The 19,439-nt window shown below is 34.9% G+C and overlaps 1 protein-coding gene across 28 annotated transcripts in view; it reads right to left on the bottom strand.

The window, feature by feature from the left end:
* RBFOX1 (RNA binding fox-1 homolog 1) overlaps positions 1-19,439 on the bottom strand; it is a 2,692,248-nt gene that overhangs the window by 1,029,731 nt on the left and 1,643,078 nt on the right. For all 28 annotated transcript variants that reach the window (XM_074280462.1, XM_074280471.1, XM_074280466.1 and 25 more), the window contains one exon: positions 10,478-10,525. In XM_074280462.1, coding sequence (XP_074136563.1) covers positions 10,478-10,525 — 48 coding nt within the window. The remainder of the gene's footprint in view (positions 1-10,477; positions 10,526-19,439) is intronic.

Below are 19,439 nucleotides of genomic sequence, written 5' to 3'. Positions count from 1 at the left end.
AATTCAATAGAGATTATATATGTGCGATTATATAAAACATATTTCCACTTTAGTCATGTTGCATCTCCTATTTTGATCATACATCTAAACTAATTTTGTGATGAAGAGAGCCTCTACACCCAGAGAGAGGACTGGGAACTGAGTATGGTTTACAACATAGCATTTTTACTCTTTTTGTTATTGTTTGCTTGTATTTTATTTTCTTTTCATTTTTTTCTTTTTGATCTTATTTTTCTTGGGCAGCAAGATAATTGCATAAATATGCATGAATTTAACATATATTTTTTATCATGTTTTAACATATATTGGATTACTTACCATCAAGAGGAGGTGGGGGAAAATGATGAAAAAATGTAATGCAAGGTTTTGCAAGGGTCTATGTTGAAAAGTTATCCATAAATATGTTTTGAAAATAAAGTTTTAATTTAAAAAAAGAAAAGAAAAAGCTTTAATTAAAAAAGGAAAAAAAATAAATCTAATCAAGGTTTCAACCAAATCCAGAGGAGCTCTGCCACAAGTTTTGTGATAACATAATTCTATTTTGAAAATTTCCAAGATGGCCATAGAATTACTTACTTTATCAAATATCTCTTTCTAGCTACTATCTTCAGTTGAAGATGGCAAGGGAATTGAGTCTTTCTCATGTCTGTGAATTCTGTGTATCCTATTCACCTTTTACCTAGAGGACAGTAACAGGTCTCTTATTGGAAACTAAGTTTTCAGTCTCTCCTTTCTCTAATCCATTCTTTACAAAATAATTTCCCTAACGTATAAGTGTGATGATGCTTTAAGACAAACAAGCAAACAACAACAAAAATACAACAAAAATGGCTCCTATTCATGTCATATTTTTAGCATGTTCAGTACAGAGTTCATATTTTGACAACAGTTTACCTTTCCAGATTTAGATACATAGATAAACGATTTTACATTTTAATGGAAGATACAACATACATTCTAATAAGTCCTTAAATATATAGAAATTGAGGCAGAGAAGAAACCCTCTACTAAAGTTCATTTTGGTTAGTGTAACTGCTGACACTTGCCTCCCTTTCTTCTCTTTGGGCACCAGAACTATCTTAAATTTTTTGATGAGTAATTTTTGAGTAATTGTTCTTTATAGGGGCATTATCTGATAGTAAATAAGGGTTCTGCTTTGTCTTTGAGCTATCTAAAGTTCAATTCCCATAGTTAGAAAACTATATTAAATGAAACCCAATCACAGTAAATTAGTTGTATTTATGTCCTGGAGAAGGAATTTCACAGGCAACTTTAGCTAGAGATCTGTGAAAACTGACTGATTAATGTATTAGACATTTTATTGATTCACTCTACAGAACATCATTTTATAAGTGCATATGCTGTGTTTGCTTTTGAGATGTGTACATGAGAGGTCCAGACATGGGAAAGACACAATTCCCTGACATTCTCAACTTGTTATCACCTAGGAGGGAGATATTTGGGCAAGTTCATAATGAAATTAGCTCCAAGGACAAATTAGTAACAAAAGAGAAATTCCAAAATGTTAGAAAATGGGAAGCAAAAAACTGTTCAAGATAGAAGGGATTTGAGGAATAATCTAGTCAAGCTTCAACTTGGTAGAGAAGGTATGGCATAAAGGATAAAGAGTTGTACCAGGAATAATGTAAGGATTGTATCAGTCAGAGTCTTGGTTCTCCAATTAAACAGTCGGATGACTATGTAAATCATTTTACCTCTCCAGGTTTCATTTTTCCCAGCTATAAAATGTAGGGATTGGAGTAAAAGGTCCTCCAAACACTGTTTACTTGTTTTTCTATTTCTACAAATCTATGCCAGGAGCAAGAAGCACTGAATAGTCCTCCCTCTATTTAAATTTTCTCTATTTCTTCAAGAAGCACTTTAAAAAATAAATCTGTAAAATTCTTATCCAGCTGGTTCTATTTATTTGATCTTCCGTTAGTTGGATATTTTATGTTTTTGAAAGTATTTTATCTTTTCTGTTCTCAAATATTTTATGATATAATTATGCACAGTAGATTTTGATAATTATTTCCATTTCTTCTGATTTTGTTATGATTTTACTTTATTTGCCATTTTGTTAATTTGACTTTCTTTTTAATCAAATTGGCTAGAAAGTAGCCTATTTAATTAGTTTTTCCTAAGAACAAGCTTTTAGTTTTACTTAGACTTTATATTTTTCTGTTTCCCATTTCTCCTTTGATTTTTAATATCTCAAATTTTGTTTTTATTTTATGTTTGTTGACTTTCTATTTTTAAAATGCACACTTTGTTCATTAATCATTTTCTCCTATTTGGTTAATATATGTTTCAGCATGTGTTTTTTACCCTGAGAACTATTTTAGGTGCATCTCAGAAAATTGGTATGTTATTTTATTACTTTTTCTGTTACAGAATTATCCATTGCTTTTATGAATTGTTCTTTAACTCACTCATTATTTAGGATTTGGGGATTAGTCTTTATCTGGGTCTGTATCTTTTGTTTTCCCAAATCAATTGCTATTTTAACTGTGCTGTGGTCTATAATGGATACATTTACTATTTTTGATTTTTTACATTTTCTTTGCAATATTTCTATGCTTAATATTAATACAATTTCTACATGATTCTGAGAAATATGTATATGAGTGTATTCTTCAGCTGAAGAAATTATTTACTTTTCCAGAACCCCAAACAATGGAAACATAAGAAAGATAAACAAATACAGAAACCAAATGCAACAACAAAAGAACAAGAAGCTCATTAAGAGATTAATTTCTAAGAGTACACAAAGAATTTGTATTTCTAAGAATGATATAATACAAGGCAATAACACAATTCTGAAAAGGGAACCCAAGATAAGTACTTCAGAATCTTTAATTTCATGAGGAATCCTGAAACTAAAAAAGAACTAAATAAGTAAGAGCCCTGAACTAAAAAAAAATAATAATAAATTTTAGAATAAAAAATAAGGGAAGATAACTAGGGAAGAGAATGAAGGAGAGAAATCTTTTTATTTGAATAAATAACTAAGAAAAAAGAAGGAAAAATAAATAACTAGGTAAGAGGAAGAGAGAAGAAGAAACTAATAAGTACAGCACAGCCTTAAAATCAGGGAAAGGAGTGACAAACAAGAAAAAGATGCAGTTTAAACAAAAGGGAAAGAGAACTTATGGGAATAACCTATGAATTCTCTGAATGTCTCTTTTGATTAACTGTTCATTTTTTCCATTAATCATTAAGTTCAAGTTTGTAGATTATATCTGACTGAGTTGCATTTTGAGTTCCTTTGCTCTTTGGTAAACATGTTTTATCATCTTTTGCAGTCTCTTATGAGTGCAGAATGGTGTATTACTTTTTTTTTTTTTAAATATGCTGCCAATCTGTGGATTTCTTTATTTTTCCTGTATTTAGAAATTATGGAGAATAACTTCTTGCATTATGTGTTTCAGGTGTTTTTTAAAATTAGTATCCATTGAGAGATTTAAAATCTTTTATTTGTTTCTATAAAACCTCTCCGGGATCAATATATTTTATTTCTTTAGATATAATTTTTTAAAGTTATTTTTCCCTTCTTTTCTTCCAGACTGCTTTACTTCTGTGTATTTGCATTCTCAATCAATTACTTTATCTTTTGTTTCTTTCATGAGACTTTCCTAAGTAGATTCAAATATTTCTATTCTAGCAATATTTTGGCCATGCAGGCATTAAATTCTGTTTTCACTTTTCTTATTCCCGTTTTGAATCACTCAGGAACATGTTGGGTAGGTTTTTTTGCTCTCTTAGGAAACTGCAGTCTCCTGTTTCATAATATGTTAATTCATTTTCTTTAATGTTATGCTATTTATTCATAAATATTTAGATTCAATTAGAGCAGAGCTTTTAAAACTTTTTTCCATTCATGACCTCTTTTCAGCCAAGAAATTTTTATATATAAAATTAAGTAAACAAGTCAAACAATTACTGATAGTAAATCATAATTTTTCAAATACTCCCCCCCCCCCAAGCTCGGGTTAAGTGACTTGCCCAGGATCACACAGCTAGGAAGTGTTAAGTGTCTGAGACCAAATTTGAACTCGGGTCCTCCTGAATTCAAGGCTGGTGCTCTATACACTGAGCCACCTAGCTGCCCCCATAATTCTTCAACTCAACATTCAGTTGTTAAATGCAGTTGCAACCCACAGTTTAGGAAGCTTGGATTTAGACCATATTACCTTCTTCTATTAATATCTTTGCTATTAGTTTACTAACTCAAGATATTTGACTGAGATAATTAGCTATTTCTCTCTCTCTTTCCCTTATGTTCCCTTATTGCTCACTTTTTTGATTCTCTTCTTTTGATTGCAGATTTAGTGGGGACTGATGCTCAAAGTCATCTTGGCATCCTCTCATACTACAATGTGCATTTAAGTGATCTTAGTCTCCACCAAGTGACTTCTTGGGTAGAAGAACAGAAGTGGCCCTAGCTACATTCTGTAATTTCTCTTGAGGCTTAGGTGAATACAATGCACTGACACATCTCTCTGTTTCTCATTTCTCTGGCTTTCTCTTTCTCTTTGCTGCACAAAGCGCTGACGTACTCCTGTCCTAACCCTAGTAAGCTTCTGCTTTTTGGTTTTCTGGGGCACTGAGAGGAAAAAAAAAGATAGAGCTGAGTTTTGTTGCATAACAGTTGATCAGCTTATGCATTCTTGGCCAAGCATATTTGGTGGTGAGGGAGGGGAGTATTGAAGAAGGGAGTATTGAGTGAATGATCTAGAGGTTAGGGATTAGCTTTTTCTATTGATAGTTCATCAGGTTTTTAGAGTGTTGTAGGCTGAGGTTGGCAAACTACAGTGGAAGGCCTAATTTGGCCACCTGTTTTGAATAGCTTGCGAATTATGGATAGTTTTTTTTACATTATTTATATATAATGCCAGTTTATTTAAAAATACAAAAAGCCTTATGAACTCAAAAACAGTTGGCCAAATAAGTCCATGGATCAAAATGGCCCAGTAGTTTGTAGAGTCCTAGCCTAGTCTAGGGAGATAGCAGAACTTCCTTTATCTCTTTCACCTTATTACTATTTTAGAGGTATTTAAGAAATCATGAGGATTGGAGAAAATGTCTAATTTGTCATCTTATCAGTCATATGATTTGGAAGTTGACTCTTATATTTCAAAACTGCCATGTAATACATGTTGGGTCCATAGGTCCCTAAAACTTTATTAGTGCATTTAATATGAGATTCAGCAATACCTTCTTAGTTGATAATTCTTTGACTGAGTCAGACCAGAAAATTAGCTCTACTATGAAAGGCACTCAAGCTACACACATGCATTTTTACCAAATGATCAGAAACTGCTTAGCAGCACTAGCCTACGGGTGAGCGAGAAGAAACTGTTTCCTTGTCTGTGTTTATGGTCTTTGACAAATGGGTTTTCAGCTCATTCTGACAGATTTTTTTCACTGAATGATCCATCAACCCTTGCTCTCATCACCTGGATTTCAGTTTTCATAATAGTATTAAAATTCAGATGGATTTTATACTACAAATAAAAATGAATTTGAATGCCTCCATTCCCCACTGGAAACCCGAGCACTGTAAATGTCAAACAGGTCCTGCTTTTAGAAGCAATCCAGACATTTCAAAATGATGAGTTGCTTCCTGTCACCTTTGCTAAATTTGCATTAGTTTTGTGGTGCTCCTTCACCTGTGCAAGGAAACAATCTGTGGTTTGTCTTTCCATTTAGGGTGAAAAGCTCTGTAAGCACGCAGTATACCCCTTATGACATATGATGAATGGCTGCCTATTTCACGAACTAGCCAAGAAAAAAAAACCCAACTGCAGCCCTCCCCCTCAGATTAATTAGCCAGTTAGACAGGAAAAACAAAATGCAAACCATATCCACACCCCAACACATGCCATGAATTTTCCCCAAACTATAGAGCACAGTCTGCCAAGTGACAATTAGATCAGTGTCTGAATGATGAAAAATAAATTTTAAGCGCCAAGAGAAATAGAAAAAAAATCAAAGAAAAACAAACAAAAAACAAACCTTTGCTTCAGTCATCAGACATAGATGGAACACACAATTGGGAACAGAGCAAGACTAAAGATTCAACCCCTCTTCATTAAAATGAGAACTCTCCAGCTTTTCAAATTCATGTGTTCTCATCCATCATTATAACTGGTGCAAAAGTCAAGAAAAGAAGGTTCCTTTCAACTTAAATGTTCTTATGAAGTAAGAATGAATAGGTGACAAGGCAGGGAAAGGAAGACAAAGAAAATACAATTTAGAAAGAAAATTTAGAGCTTTGTATTTTCTAAAAACAAAACAAAGAAATCCAAATCTATCAAGCACTCAGGAATCTTGAAAATCTGATGCTACCCAAATCAGAACAGACAGTAGAAGTCTGGGGCATAGGTAAAGGGTAAAAGGAAGGGAATGAGGCAAGGTGAAAAGAAAAGAATGACAAAAATCAAAATTTAAGCATTTTCTTTTCAAATATTTTAAAAGTTCTTCCTTAGCAGAAAGAAATCAAAGTTTTCTGGAAAACACTGCCGACTCTCCCTTGGAATGTGAGGCCTTCGTAAGATCCATAAAGGGCGCTGAGGCTACCACTTCAGAGGGAGGTTGTATTATTATTTTGGCACTCTGTCATCTGCTGTCACTTCAATTCCACTTTATCAAATTACTGATTTTGCTAGAAGCGTTTGGATTAAGTGGAGAGAAAGGTACACACATCCAAACATGTGCGCACGTAGTTGTCATCACATCGATGCTGAAATTTCATAATTATATGTCATAGTGACAGAAGCACCAGAGTGCATTAGAAGAACTGGATTATGATCACTCAGGCTAGCTACAGTTTACCGTTGAAATGTCACATCACATCTGTCTGTGAACAAGACAATAATGATGGACAGCAGTGTTTAGGGCTGGGCATTGTGCATGGCACATGGCAAGTGCAAATGCTTGTTGAAATGAATTGAAATGTCACAGAAAATTCATTGGATCAGGAGTCAGGAGACCAGGGTGTGAGCTTCCATTCTGCCATTTACTTCTTGGGCGACCTTAAGCGAGTACTTCTCTCTGGGACTCACTCTCACCAAAGATAAAGTAAGGGGATGGATTTGATGATCTTATAACTTGGCTCCTTCTGATCTTCCCAGGCTCTTCCACCTTATGATCCAACATGTACCCTACTATTAAATATCTGATTTCCTTGCCCAGGATAATCCATCTCTTAACTCTAAGCATTTTCACTAGTTGTCCTCTTAGTTCAGGATAAGCCTCCCCTCTGCCTCCTGACTTCCTTCAAATCTCAGTTAAAATCCCACCTGCTGTAAGAAACCTTTTCTGATCCCCAGTAATGCTTGTGCCTTCTGCCATGAAATTATTTCCAATTTATTCTGAATGTATCTTATTGGTACATAGTTGTTTGCATGTTGTTTTTCCAAAGAATGTGAGCTCTTTGAGAGCAGGAACTATTTTTACCTTTCTTTGTATCTCTGGATATTAGCACAATGCCTTGCAGTCGCACATGCTTAATAAATGCTTGTTGACTTGACTTTTAGAAACCTGGACATATAAATCTGTTACCAATGAAAACAGTCTATGATGCAGAAAATAGCATAGTCATTTGCCTTTTCCCTTTTCCTTTAAAAAAGTTTTCCTCAAAGTGGACCACACAGAAAGCATGTTATATAATAAATAGATTGGCCTCTGTTCAAATCTAAAGTCACTCTGTTGCCGAAAAGAGAAATTAATATAGAGAAGGAGGAAAGTTTTCTAATAAATGTGTGAAATTCCCAGGACCTCTGGTGTCAGAGAGTGAGACTGAAGAGAATCTAATACTAAGAAATATGACACAATCTTAACTTTTTGGAAAGCACCTGTGACTTCATTGATATAGGGAGCTCCCAATGTTAAAATTCCTTCTTCCAAGGCAAATTGGTGTTTCCTCTGAAACTAATAGATTTACAAAGTTGTCTGTGCTATTACAAGGACAAGAAAAGGAAGCTCAGGATCACAAGATTAGTATTTTTCAGGAAAAGGATTTGAATCTAGTTTTTTTTTTTTTTTTTTTTTTTTTTGAGGCTCTTCATCTGCTATACCATGTCATCTTTGTGAGACACATAATAGAATTTAATTTATTGTTTAGTATTGTTTTGATTCCTTGTTCTCTCCCAGTCCCCCAAATAAAAGGTCAGCAAGGCACAGGAGAATGGGCCGAGGCCTGGCTTCCAAATGAGGAAGACATAGGTTCAAAATGGTTCTGCTGCCACACACAATTGGGATCATAGGTCAATTAATTATCTCTTAGTGCCCCACACTATTATTTCTTCAATTTCCCAGATGAGTTACTGATCTCTACCAATGAAAGAGTTTCTATATTAACAGGTTCCTAATCAACCTAATTCTAGGCATACACACACATACACAGCCCTTTCCCCCCAACACACTCACTCACTTTCCCATTTGATGAATTAATATATTAAGACTTTTAGGGAAAAGTTCCTTTTTTTGTCTTTTATATTAAATTATTACATGTAATTCATTTATAAATGTTCCTTCCCTAAATCCCATTTGGAAAATGTATTACTTATTAATTTTCCTAACTAACCTCTTAAGAAATAGGAAATAGGCTTGGATGTTTATATTTAATATACATAAACTAGCATACAGTAATCAATAATGTTAACTGTCTTTTTAATTGTATTCTTACAGGAAATTTTTTACTGACATCACTTTCTAAAATAAAATCTCCCAGGTAAGTGAAGGTCAATTTGAATCTTAATTAATATTATTTTTAATCTGCATAAATCAAAGAACCAATTTGAATACTGTCTGAAGTAGTACTTGGGAAGAGGAAATGCCCTAAGCTCTGAGTGGATAATTTGGTCAAAGGGGACATGGAGCAAGGATTACTAGAACCAAGTCAGAACAGATTTATAAACATTCATCAAGGATAAGAACCTACAAAACACAATGATAGGTTCTTATGATATAATGAAGAAAATCTCTTCACCCTTCCCTCATTCTTTATATTTATATTCTAACAGGTGAGATAGGTTATCTACACAAATAAGCATAATTCAAGGTAGGATACAGAGGGAGCAAAGATGAGATACAAAATGTTTTTAGGGAAATTTAAATATTGAGAGATCAGTTTCAGTTTGTATAGAAAAATGAATTGAGGAAGGTTTTTCATAGAGGTGTAACTGAAAAAAGAGAAGGCATCTCAAAAGCAGAGAGAGGGATAGGGTGTGTTTTAGTGATGATGGGGGGGAGGATGGTTTATGAAAATGAATAGGAGATGACACATGTGGTTTAGAAAATGACTTTCCTGCTCCAGTTTGTCTAGAACATAGCATGCATAAAGGGGAGTGGAGTAATGTGAAATCTACCTGGAAAGGTAGGATGATCTCAGATAGGAGAAGGCTTGAAATGCTAGGCTAAAGAGCTGGCATTTTATTCTTAAGTAATGGACAGTTCCTAAAGGATTTTCGCCAGGGAAAGTCAAAACTATACATTAGGGAAATTATTTGCTAATTGTTTGAAAAGATACTTTGGAGAAGTGAGATCTCTAAAATAGGGGAGGTGATTAACTAGAAACCTACTGCAGTATTACAAATGAAAACTGATGGGAGCTCTGAACCAAGAAATGGAAGGATGAGGGGTTGACATGGGGACAGATTTGAGTAGCAACGTAAGGTAAAGCTTTGTCTTTTGGATTGCAGGAATAGATATGGTCATAGGACTTTCTTGAAAGGGTAAGACTCTAAGCCAATGACTCCTTGGAGCCCCAAAATTATAGTAGTCATCCTTCATTTTTTTGTGTATCCTTGCTATAGAAATAAAACCTAAGATGTTAAAGGAATATCCATAGGAAAACTTGTCAGTAAGAAAAGTCACAAAAGAATTAAAGTAATACATGATTATCTAGTAATTGATTTACCCTCATGGTGTTCTCATTATGGCCTCCAAAGATAAAAGATGGAAAATAAAAACAGAAATCTAGAAAGTAGAATCCTAGAGATAATTACCTGGCTGTGGCATGTGCTGGCTGTCCACAGTATGGTCGGTGACTGTGAGAGGTGTCTTGGAATTTCTGGGACGATGAATGCCAAAGGGCAGGAATCAGGCATAAGGATTGAATGCCAGTAGAATGCTGAGTGGTACACACTCAGCAAATTGTCAGTATCATCATATGTTTAAAAAGCAAATTAAATTAGAATATTAAGGAGTCACCTTTTAAAACTGGCTTGAGTGGAAACTTACAACAAATATAAGCACTTTTAATGCTTTTTATACCTATAAATGGTTTTCACTTGAGATGTGTCATATTGATTATTGTAGAAAAACAGATTTAACCTTTTGAATAGAATTGCCTTGAATTTGCCTAATTAAAATCTCACCCACAACAAAGTTTTTCTAGCAATTTTTTTCTTAAGCACATACATTTATGTCATACAAGATATTTTAAAATGGTAAAAAAATGGTAACTTACTTTTCTGTCTTCTACTTCCACGCAGGAATTGCAATCTGTTTTAATATCCTGGAAGCAGGTGGGGGAGGAGAGAAAGAAATACCACTGGTCAGTCATAGTCAGAGGACAGGTAGCAATGTTTTTGAACTGTAACTTTTAAAAAGGCATCAAATAACCAGAGTTGTTTTTTGAACCATTACCCTTTATTGTGCATTAGGGTGGCATATACCTTCACATTTGCATAGTTGACTTACCAAGGGCTTATGAAAGCCTTATTAGAAACATGTGGGGTGAAGTCAAAAGCTATGGCTCAGAGACCACGGAGAAATGCTGGAATCAGCTCATAAAATAAAATGCCATCGTGAAGTTGACTTTCACGTCCGGAATCACTGTTAGTGAAGAGAGGCAATGTCTTCCTCAATTTAACCTTAGACACTTTTCTGTGTGGATTCATCTAACTATACTCCCCTACCTCATAAATCTATAAACTTATACCTACTAAAGTTTCTATGCCATGTTTTACCATTTAAGCCAAAAATATAGATGCATTTATTCCTGTTCGTTCTTCAAATTTCACTGATTCTCTGAAGTAATTATTAAGATGTGGATCCAAGTTACTGACTGTCTGGTGTATATGCACCCAAAGATACTATGTTGTTTAGTAAAACTTAATTGCAAAGTGAGAAACAGCATGCTGTTGTGGACATAAGGAAGGCTCCGGCATTGGGAAGATCTGGGTTCAAGTTCTTTTGGCATAAAATGATTGGGTGATTTGGGGCAATGCACACAAGAACCCCCCATGCAACTCTTGAAGAATCTAGGAAGGAGCTTCAACAATTCCTACACTGATGAAATACATATGTGGACCAAAAAAGATTGAAACTATACAAGCAGCAAAAAGTTTGTTGTAGAAGGCAATTTTGAAAAACAAAAACAAAAAAATTATATTTCTAAATGACCTTCCACCCAAAAGGAAATAGCACAAACACTAAACATTCAGTTCCATTAAATGAGAGCACAGAGGACCATTCATCAGGTATGGTGATGAGTGTAGCTTTCCAGATTAGATCATATACACCAAGGCTTCTTGAACTTTTTTTACTTCCACCTTTTTTCAACCAAGAAATTGTTATATAACCCAAGGTATATAGGGATATAAAATAGGTACAGAAACCAAATATTTACTGATAGTAACTCATAATTTCATGACCCCACATTCAATTATGAGACCCCATATAGAGTTTAAGTTTTGATTTAGGCCACATATCCCTCTTTTCCCCTCAGGGGCTTAATTTTGTTCCCAAGGCTTAAGAGATGAAATTGTCTTAATTTGCTTTCCCTCCTCAAATTAGAGCATATCTGAAAACATCAGAAGGATGTAAAATTTGTAGCCTCAGAGAAATAAAGCTCATATAATGCACTTTGGGCTTTTCCTAAGAAGAGCTCCCCTCAAATATGTCTGCCGGGGAAAGCGAGTAATGGCAGATTAACACATTATGGGAGTGATGAAAATAACGCAGACTTCTCAGAGATGAAAGTTGTTATTCTAGAGACAAGGTGACAACCTCTTCTCAGGTATCTGTTGCATCACTCTCACTCTAGGATGCCTGTATTTGCTTTCTCTCCTCTGCTGGAAATCGGATGGATTTTCTAGGAGTAGCCTGGATCAGATTTAGATTCAGTCAGCGAAAGTGGCAGGTGTTAATCAACTAACTAACTACATAAATAAACCAAGAACTGGTTTTTTATCTGCCATTGAAGACCAGGCCAGAAACATATAAAGCCATCTGGCCCAATCAGCACTCTTGCCATTTCCCCAAGATTATTCAATTTATTCTTGTCAGGATTAATTTACTAAACCCATGCTGGATTTTTTTATTTAGATGAGATTGTTGGTTTGTCATCCTGCAGATCAACACTGCTGGCACCCCGGGGGACTGCATTTTGCTTCTGAACAATGTTGGACCAAATTGGAAAAATGTCACTTTTGCAGTAACAAATTATTGCTGGTATCATGCCTTGTATATCTGGTATCTCTGGATGGTCTATGACCTGACCTTTTCCAGAAGAGAAGAAGTCAACTAAGTACTTCATCCCAACTTGATGATATAGTTTGGAAAATAGTTCAACTCTTTAAGTATGAATTCTAAGCCATGTGCTTCTGGGACAAACATTAAATTTCCCTGAAGAAACCAATAATTCTCCTTTCCACACTTAGATCTCTGATTAACTCCTACCTAACCTGCTAGCAACAAGCCAACAAGCATTGTGTGTGTGTGTGTGAGAGAGACAGAGAGAGAGAGAGAGAGAGAGAGAGAGAGAGAGAGAGAGAGAGAGAGAGAGAGAGAGAGAGAGAGAGAGAGAGAGAGAGACAGAGAGAAAAAAAGAGATTGAGATAGATATACAGAAAGAGATAGAGGAAAAAAGAAAAGAAAGAAAGATGGAAAGAAGAAAATCTGGCCAGATTTAATTTAATATGGTTTAGAAAAAGATCTATTTTTAAAGCTTTCCTTCCATATGTCTTTAGACTGAGTTCTTTTTGGACATCAAAATACTCTGACATTGATGCATTTTTCAGAAGCTGGTCATTCCTTGTAGAATTCTTCCTCTTTTGTGATTTAGCTGTTTCAGACGAGTCCTGTAGGTCAGGAACATAGAGGCTTAAAATGTGGGTCACTCAAAAGCACATGCCTACTATCTTGGTTTTGTGCATTCGCATCATACAGTTAACCCTAAGTGTATAATGGCCAAAGGTCCACGTGAATGGAAGGAGAATGAGGACTGATTGTTCCAAGGCAGCCATGGCAAATTCAGACAGGGAACAAGAAGCTTCCTGTGGTTATCCTTTATTCTGGGTATTTTGCCATTTATCACTAAGGAAAAGATGGCCTGGATAAGAAACTAATATGCTGAGATCTAAGACTCAGCAGAGGAAAGTGATTCCTTTACAAAAGGCCAGGGTCGGCTAATACTTTGCCTGTGTACCCAAATAGATTCAGGTGCTTCTGGAAGTGAGTCTTTATGCTTTTAAAATGAGAGCTGAGATGCTGATGATAATTATAAATAAGAGAAGGTCAATGAAAGGAAGCAGGACAGTTTGTTTATATAGCCTATGCATGTTAAACTTATCCTATGTATACTTTTTTTGACTTGGAATTTATAAAATATGCCAGTGGGACATTTCTTTTTCCTTGTGGGTTTTCAGTTTCTAAGGTTCAGGAAGTCTCCTTTCAATGGCTAGGTAGTTCAGTAGGGAGGATTTGGGATCTCAACTCAGGAAAACCTGTGTTCAAATCTTCCTTCAGACATTAACTATGTAAATCAAAACAAGTCTTTTCGGTTCAGTCTCATTTTATTCACCTATTAAAATGGGATTATAATAGCTTCTACCTCCTGAGGTTCTAGTGACAATGAAGTGAGATAATATATGTAAAGCACTTTCAAATCCTTAAAGCAGTATATAATTATTACCAAAATGATGCCAATAGCTTCTCCCTAGTCATGAGCTTAGAAGTTATAATTTATTTTTGTCTGTCATACGTTAATCACAGGTGACACTATATGATTTGTGGATATTTCATTAAAACAAGGTCAGACAAAGTAACAGAGCACTTATTCAGGGAAGGTATTTATGGAGTACAACACAATGAAATAAAATAATTCATTTCAGTTCAAACAACACTTATCAAACATCTATTATTTGCAAGGCATTGTACTAGACCCACATGCTATAAAGATAGAAAATATTTAAAAACAAACTAAAAAACAAAGATAAAAACTACTCTTAAGTAACTTGTAGTATATTTTTCTAGGAGGATACAGAATGTATATAGATAAAAAAATACAAAGTAATTATAAGGATGATTTCAACCAATAGGTAATTGAATATATGAGGCATCAACCAAACTGAGTTTTAAAGGAATTATGGGAATCTATAAAGTGGAGATGAGGAGGACACTGTTTCTGAATACGAGAGCTTTGGTCCTTAGTGGGTCTACATCTAGACCTCTTGCTTTTCTATTTCCTTAAACAGAAGGGTTTTCCTCCTTTCCAGGTTCATTCAGGTAGTTAAAGTTATCAGAGCTACTCTCAGGTCTATGAAACAGACATTGAATATTTAAATCTATCTTTTTTATATTCACCTCAAAAATGAACTATGATAACCACAGCATCAATAACTATTTCTCTGATCTGACAATTCCAGAGAGCAATTTGGAACTATGGCTAAAGAGCTACAAACTATACATACCCTTTGAACCATCAGTCTTACTAGTGGTTCTGTATCCTAAAAAGGTAAGAGGGGAAATGATATACAATAATGTTTGTAGCAGCTGTTTTTGTAGTGGAAAGGAACTGGAAATTGAGTGGACGCCCATCAGTTGGGGAATGGCTGAATAAGTTATGGTATATAAGAAATGATGAGCTGGCTGATTTCAGAAAAGCCTGGAAAGATTTATGTGAATTGATGCTGAGTGAAATGAGCAGAACCAGGAAAACATTGTACACAGTACCAACAAGATTATTTGATAATCAACTGTGATGGATTTGGCTCTTCTCAACAGTGTGGTAAGTCAAGCCATTTCCAATAGATCTGAAATGGAAAATGTCAATCACAGCCAGAGAGAGAGAGAACTATGGAGACTGCATAAAGATTGAAATATAGTATTTTCGCCTTTTTTGTTTTTGCTTTTTTCTTCTTCATTTTTTTTTCTTTTGGTCTGACTTTTCTTGCACAATATGACAAATATGGAAATAGGTTTAAAAGGTTAGAACATATTTAACTATCAGATTGCTGGCTGTTTTGGGGAGGTGAAGGAGGCAGAGAGAAAAATTTGGAACACAATTTTTTACAGAAATGAACATTGAAAACTATGTATTTAGAAAAATAAAATACTGTTAAGAAAAAAAATATATCTTCTGTTCCCCAGTACTCCCAGTCCTCCAGAGTGTATTTCAAAAGAAACTTTTACTGATTAAGTTCCTTTAAGTCTGTGTAAAGGTCAAAGTTCTATTGGCCCACTCCTATTCCTCCAAAGACAATCATAACAAAACAGCTTTTGCTGCTTTGCCTCCAGGTCAAAAGAATCTGCTACTTTAAAATAAAAACAAAAGAAATGCTTCTTGGAAGTTGACTCACAATGGGTGAAAACAAGTCACACACAATAAATGTTTATACATCACTGTTTAAAAAGATTGTACCATACGTTGGGAAACTCAAATTTTACATGGTATTTTTACAAAGAACATTTCTTCTTATAATTGAGGCATTTGTCTTTATCATGGTTATGGCATTAAATTCATCTTGACCCAAGAGAATCAAGAACAAGTGGCAGTAAAAATATAGACTAAAAGGTAGATGACTCGAGGCTGTGTAATGATGGAGAAACTGCGGCAAGATAGAGATTAGAGGTTTTTAATATGTTTTATTAGAGGGGAGTAGGACTGGCCAAGTCATTTTAGCAATCTGGCTTAATTGTACTCTTGTCTCAAAGCATTCAGCAACAAGCCAGGGATTCCAGAGACTCTTATAGGGCTTCAGCAATCAGGGAAACAAAGGCAAGGGGAGGAAGGGGTTAGAGCACTGGTGAGTGGGAACTCTAGGAAAGGACCACAAATTCAGTTCTGACAGAGTGGAGATAAAGAAAGAAGAATCATAAATTCTGATAAGTTGGGAGGAAAGAAGCTAGGAAATAATAAGGTTCAGAGGGTCCCATCTAAGTATTTAGTTTTATGACTGTTTGGAAGGCTAGAGTAGCCAAGGATCCCAGCCCTAATTTCTCAGTCCTAATGGTCAGGAAGGGGGGGTTGCCACCAGGGAGACTGAAGCAAAACAATTCAGGAAAACTGAGCAGGGAAACTGAGGCATAATAGCTGGAATCCTGCTGTCTATACCTAGAAGTTGTGTGACCCTTGGCAAATCATTGAACTTCTTGGAACCTCAATTTGTATAACTATAAAATGGTGATAATATACCTCACATCCTAACCACCTTATAAGATAGTTATGAGGAAGGAATTGTATAAATCTTAAATCACTCTATCAGCATAGGCTCTTAATATGCAGTATCAAATCTGAAGACTATCAAATTGTAATGATATCTTTATTGCCAGGATGATAGGAATCAGAAGAAAAAAAACAAAACTGAAATCAAATCTCATCTCTGTTACTGGTAAGCTCTGTGATTATGGGAAATTGACTGAACTACTCAGTACCTTCTAAGATATATATGATTGTGGATCTGAATTTATACAAAGAGCTTACAATTCATTGCTCTAGTGAAATCACAGGAAGGGAAAGGGAAAACTTGAGAGTTTGATCCATTAACACTGGCTTCCTTGGTGTTCTTCAAACAAGACACTGTGAGGACTCTAGGCATTTTCACTATCTTCTTGTATGGATTTCTATCTTTAACTCTGCTTCCTGTCTTCCTTGAGACCCAGCTGTATATATGATAGAATTTGCTTTTAATTTTTTTTAATGAGTTACTGTGTACTGGGGAGAAGGGAAATTAAGTAGCACAGTGAAAAGAGAGCTAATCCAAGAATCAGAAAGCTGTAAATTACTGCCTCAGATTTTTACCACTTGTGTTACCCTGGATAAGTCACTTAATTTTGTTTGCTTTAGTTTCCTCATAAAATAAACTGAAAAAAGACATGGCAAACCACTTTCTTGTCTTTACCAAGAAAACCTCAAATGGGATCATGAACAATCTTACACAACTGAAAATGACTGGAAAAAGATCAGATTGTTAGGCATAATGAATCTGTCATAATTGCAGAAATTTTAATCAATGGGACATAAGTCCACCTAAATACACATTAATTTGAAATAATAAAAACTTGCACTAACAGTAAAGTAAAAGTAAGACAAAAAATTCAAAATTATAAAGCCTCATAGGTAAAAGCTATATACATAAAAAAGAATATTTTTTTTTTTTTTTTTGCAGTGAAACATATTACCCTCCCACTAAAATCTCAATTTTAGTTTTTGTATGCACTATCAGAAATAACCAGCAGATGGCAGCAAATAACTTTACAAAGACTTGGAAAAACTATAGGAAGGAGTGTCACTAACACTAAAAACTTCCTGAAATGCTAAAATCCTTTCGCTTCTTCAAAATCTAAACCTCAAGGAACTATATACTCTGATTAATAAAACTTAATTACTTGGTATGAATGAAGCAACTTTACAAGACATGGTGATTATGTGATTAAAAAAAAAAAAGACCATGCAGAATTCAACTTTATATGACAAAAGATTAAAAAAAAAAAAAAAAAAAAAAAAGTTCTGTACCCATAAAGATCCTTAAGAGAAAAAATTGTTTTCAATGTATTTTTCCTTATGAAATGAGGTACAAATGAAAAATGAAAGCAAAGACTTGTAAAAGTCATTAGATATTACACAGAGAAATCAGTTCAATTATGTAGTATACATATATATATTGACTTTAATATAGGAAGCTTTAAAAAAATGAATCTAGCTCATACATAGATTTGAAAGTGAATAATAAGTTATGTGCATGTACATACATGCATACACAAGGCACATATGAGTATGCATGTGAATATATATATATATATGTATATATATATATATATATATGTAAGCATGTAAGTTTCCCTTTTGGAAAACTCATTTGAAATGTGTAGCCTATATTCAAATTAGTATAATATTTAATTTAGTAGGGGGCAAGTTACGGAAGCAAGGTCAAAAATTCTTTAAATTTTTTAATGTGTGGAAGGACTCCCTAGATATGAAAGGATAATTAGGGTGGGGGTTGGAGAAAGGGCTCATCATACAGAACAAACTGTCAGCCTGATTTCAAGGGGACCAGAAGGTACTGTCCAAATGAAAATAGCAGATGCTCCATCCTAGATTCATCACCTTTTCCCCACCCCCAATGGCTTTTACTTCCCCTTCCTGCGTTGTTCAGGCAGCTGCTGCAGCCCGGAACTTGGCCATTGCCAGCAGATCTGCCAGCAGAAATGAGCTGGGATCTATGCCTACTCAGATTCCCCCTCCTCCCTCACCTCCCCCTGGTCTCCTCAAAATTAAATTTAAAGGAGAAGAGAAACCTCTACAGGTATGTGCAATATGTCACAGAAGTGGACCCAAACCAAGGGTCTGCTTGAAAATAGAATCCATGCATTTGCATCACAGTAGGGGCTTAATGAGTGCCTTTTAATTAATTGTAAATGGAATTACCCACATTAGTTGTAAATCATACTTGTTCTTATACCAGACAAATCAATGGTAGTAGCATTTCAAAAAAGAATTCTTTTAAAAGTATTTTGCAACTAGTTTCCAACTCTACAAGTCAACTGAATTAAAACTCCAATGAGTGAAAAGGAATAAAATCAAGAGCAATATCCTAAAATCTAAAAGTCCAGGCCTTATCATTTGGGTTCCTGCCAGCTAAGTAGCTTCTACTTGTGTTTATGTAAGGATGCAGAAATTCAAACAAGCAGTCAAAACAGCTGTACACTCATAAAAACAAAAGAGAACAACAACAAAGACAACAATAAAACTCAACCCTGTATTTCTTTTGGCTTTTAACTTTTGGACAAATCTCAGCACTTCTGCACTTCATTGAAACATAATGTGTAAATTATAGGGCCACTGAAACTCTAAAGGGAAAAAAAATTAAATGTTCTGCCAACATATCAGGAGCAAGTAGTGAGGTGAAATACAGTCAGACAAGCTCCTTTGATGTATCAGAAGTAGCTGCATTTAAAATAAACAATTGAATAATCAACATAAAAAAAGTAAACAAGTGCAAAGGAACTTGAAGAATCAAAAGCTTGAAGGTATCTCCATGATCATCTAGTCCAACTCTCTACCTTTACAGAAAAAGGAAACCAAGGCCCAGGGTAAGTAAAGTGACTTGCTCAAAGTCACTGTAAGCAGCAAAACTGTTTGAATTCAGAGACTTTTACTCCAAATCCAGGAGACAATGGTGTTAGGTACACCTTTGTGGGGCTCT

The sequence above is a fragment of the Sminthopsis crassicaudata genome, chromosome 1, assembly GCF_048593235.1.
Source record: "Sminthopsis crassicaudata isolate SCR6 chromosome 1, ASM4859323v1, whole genome shotgun sequence".
NCBI classification, from domain to species: domain Eukaryota; kingdom Metazoa; phylum Chordata; class Mammalia; order Dasyuromorphia; family Dasyuridae; genus Sminthopsis; species Sminthopsis crassicaudata.
The sequence above is the reverse complement of the archived record's forward strand: the minus strand, read 5'-3'. Positions and strand labels throughout refer to the sequence as shown.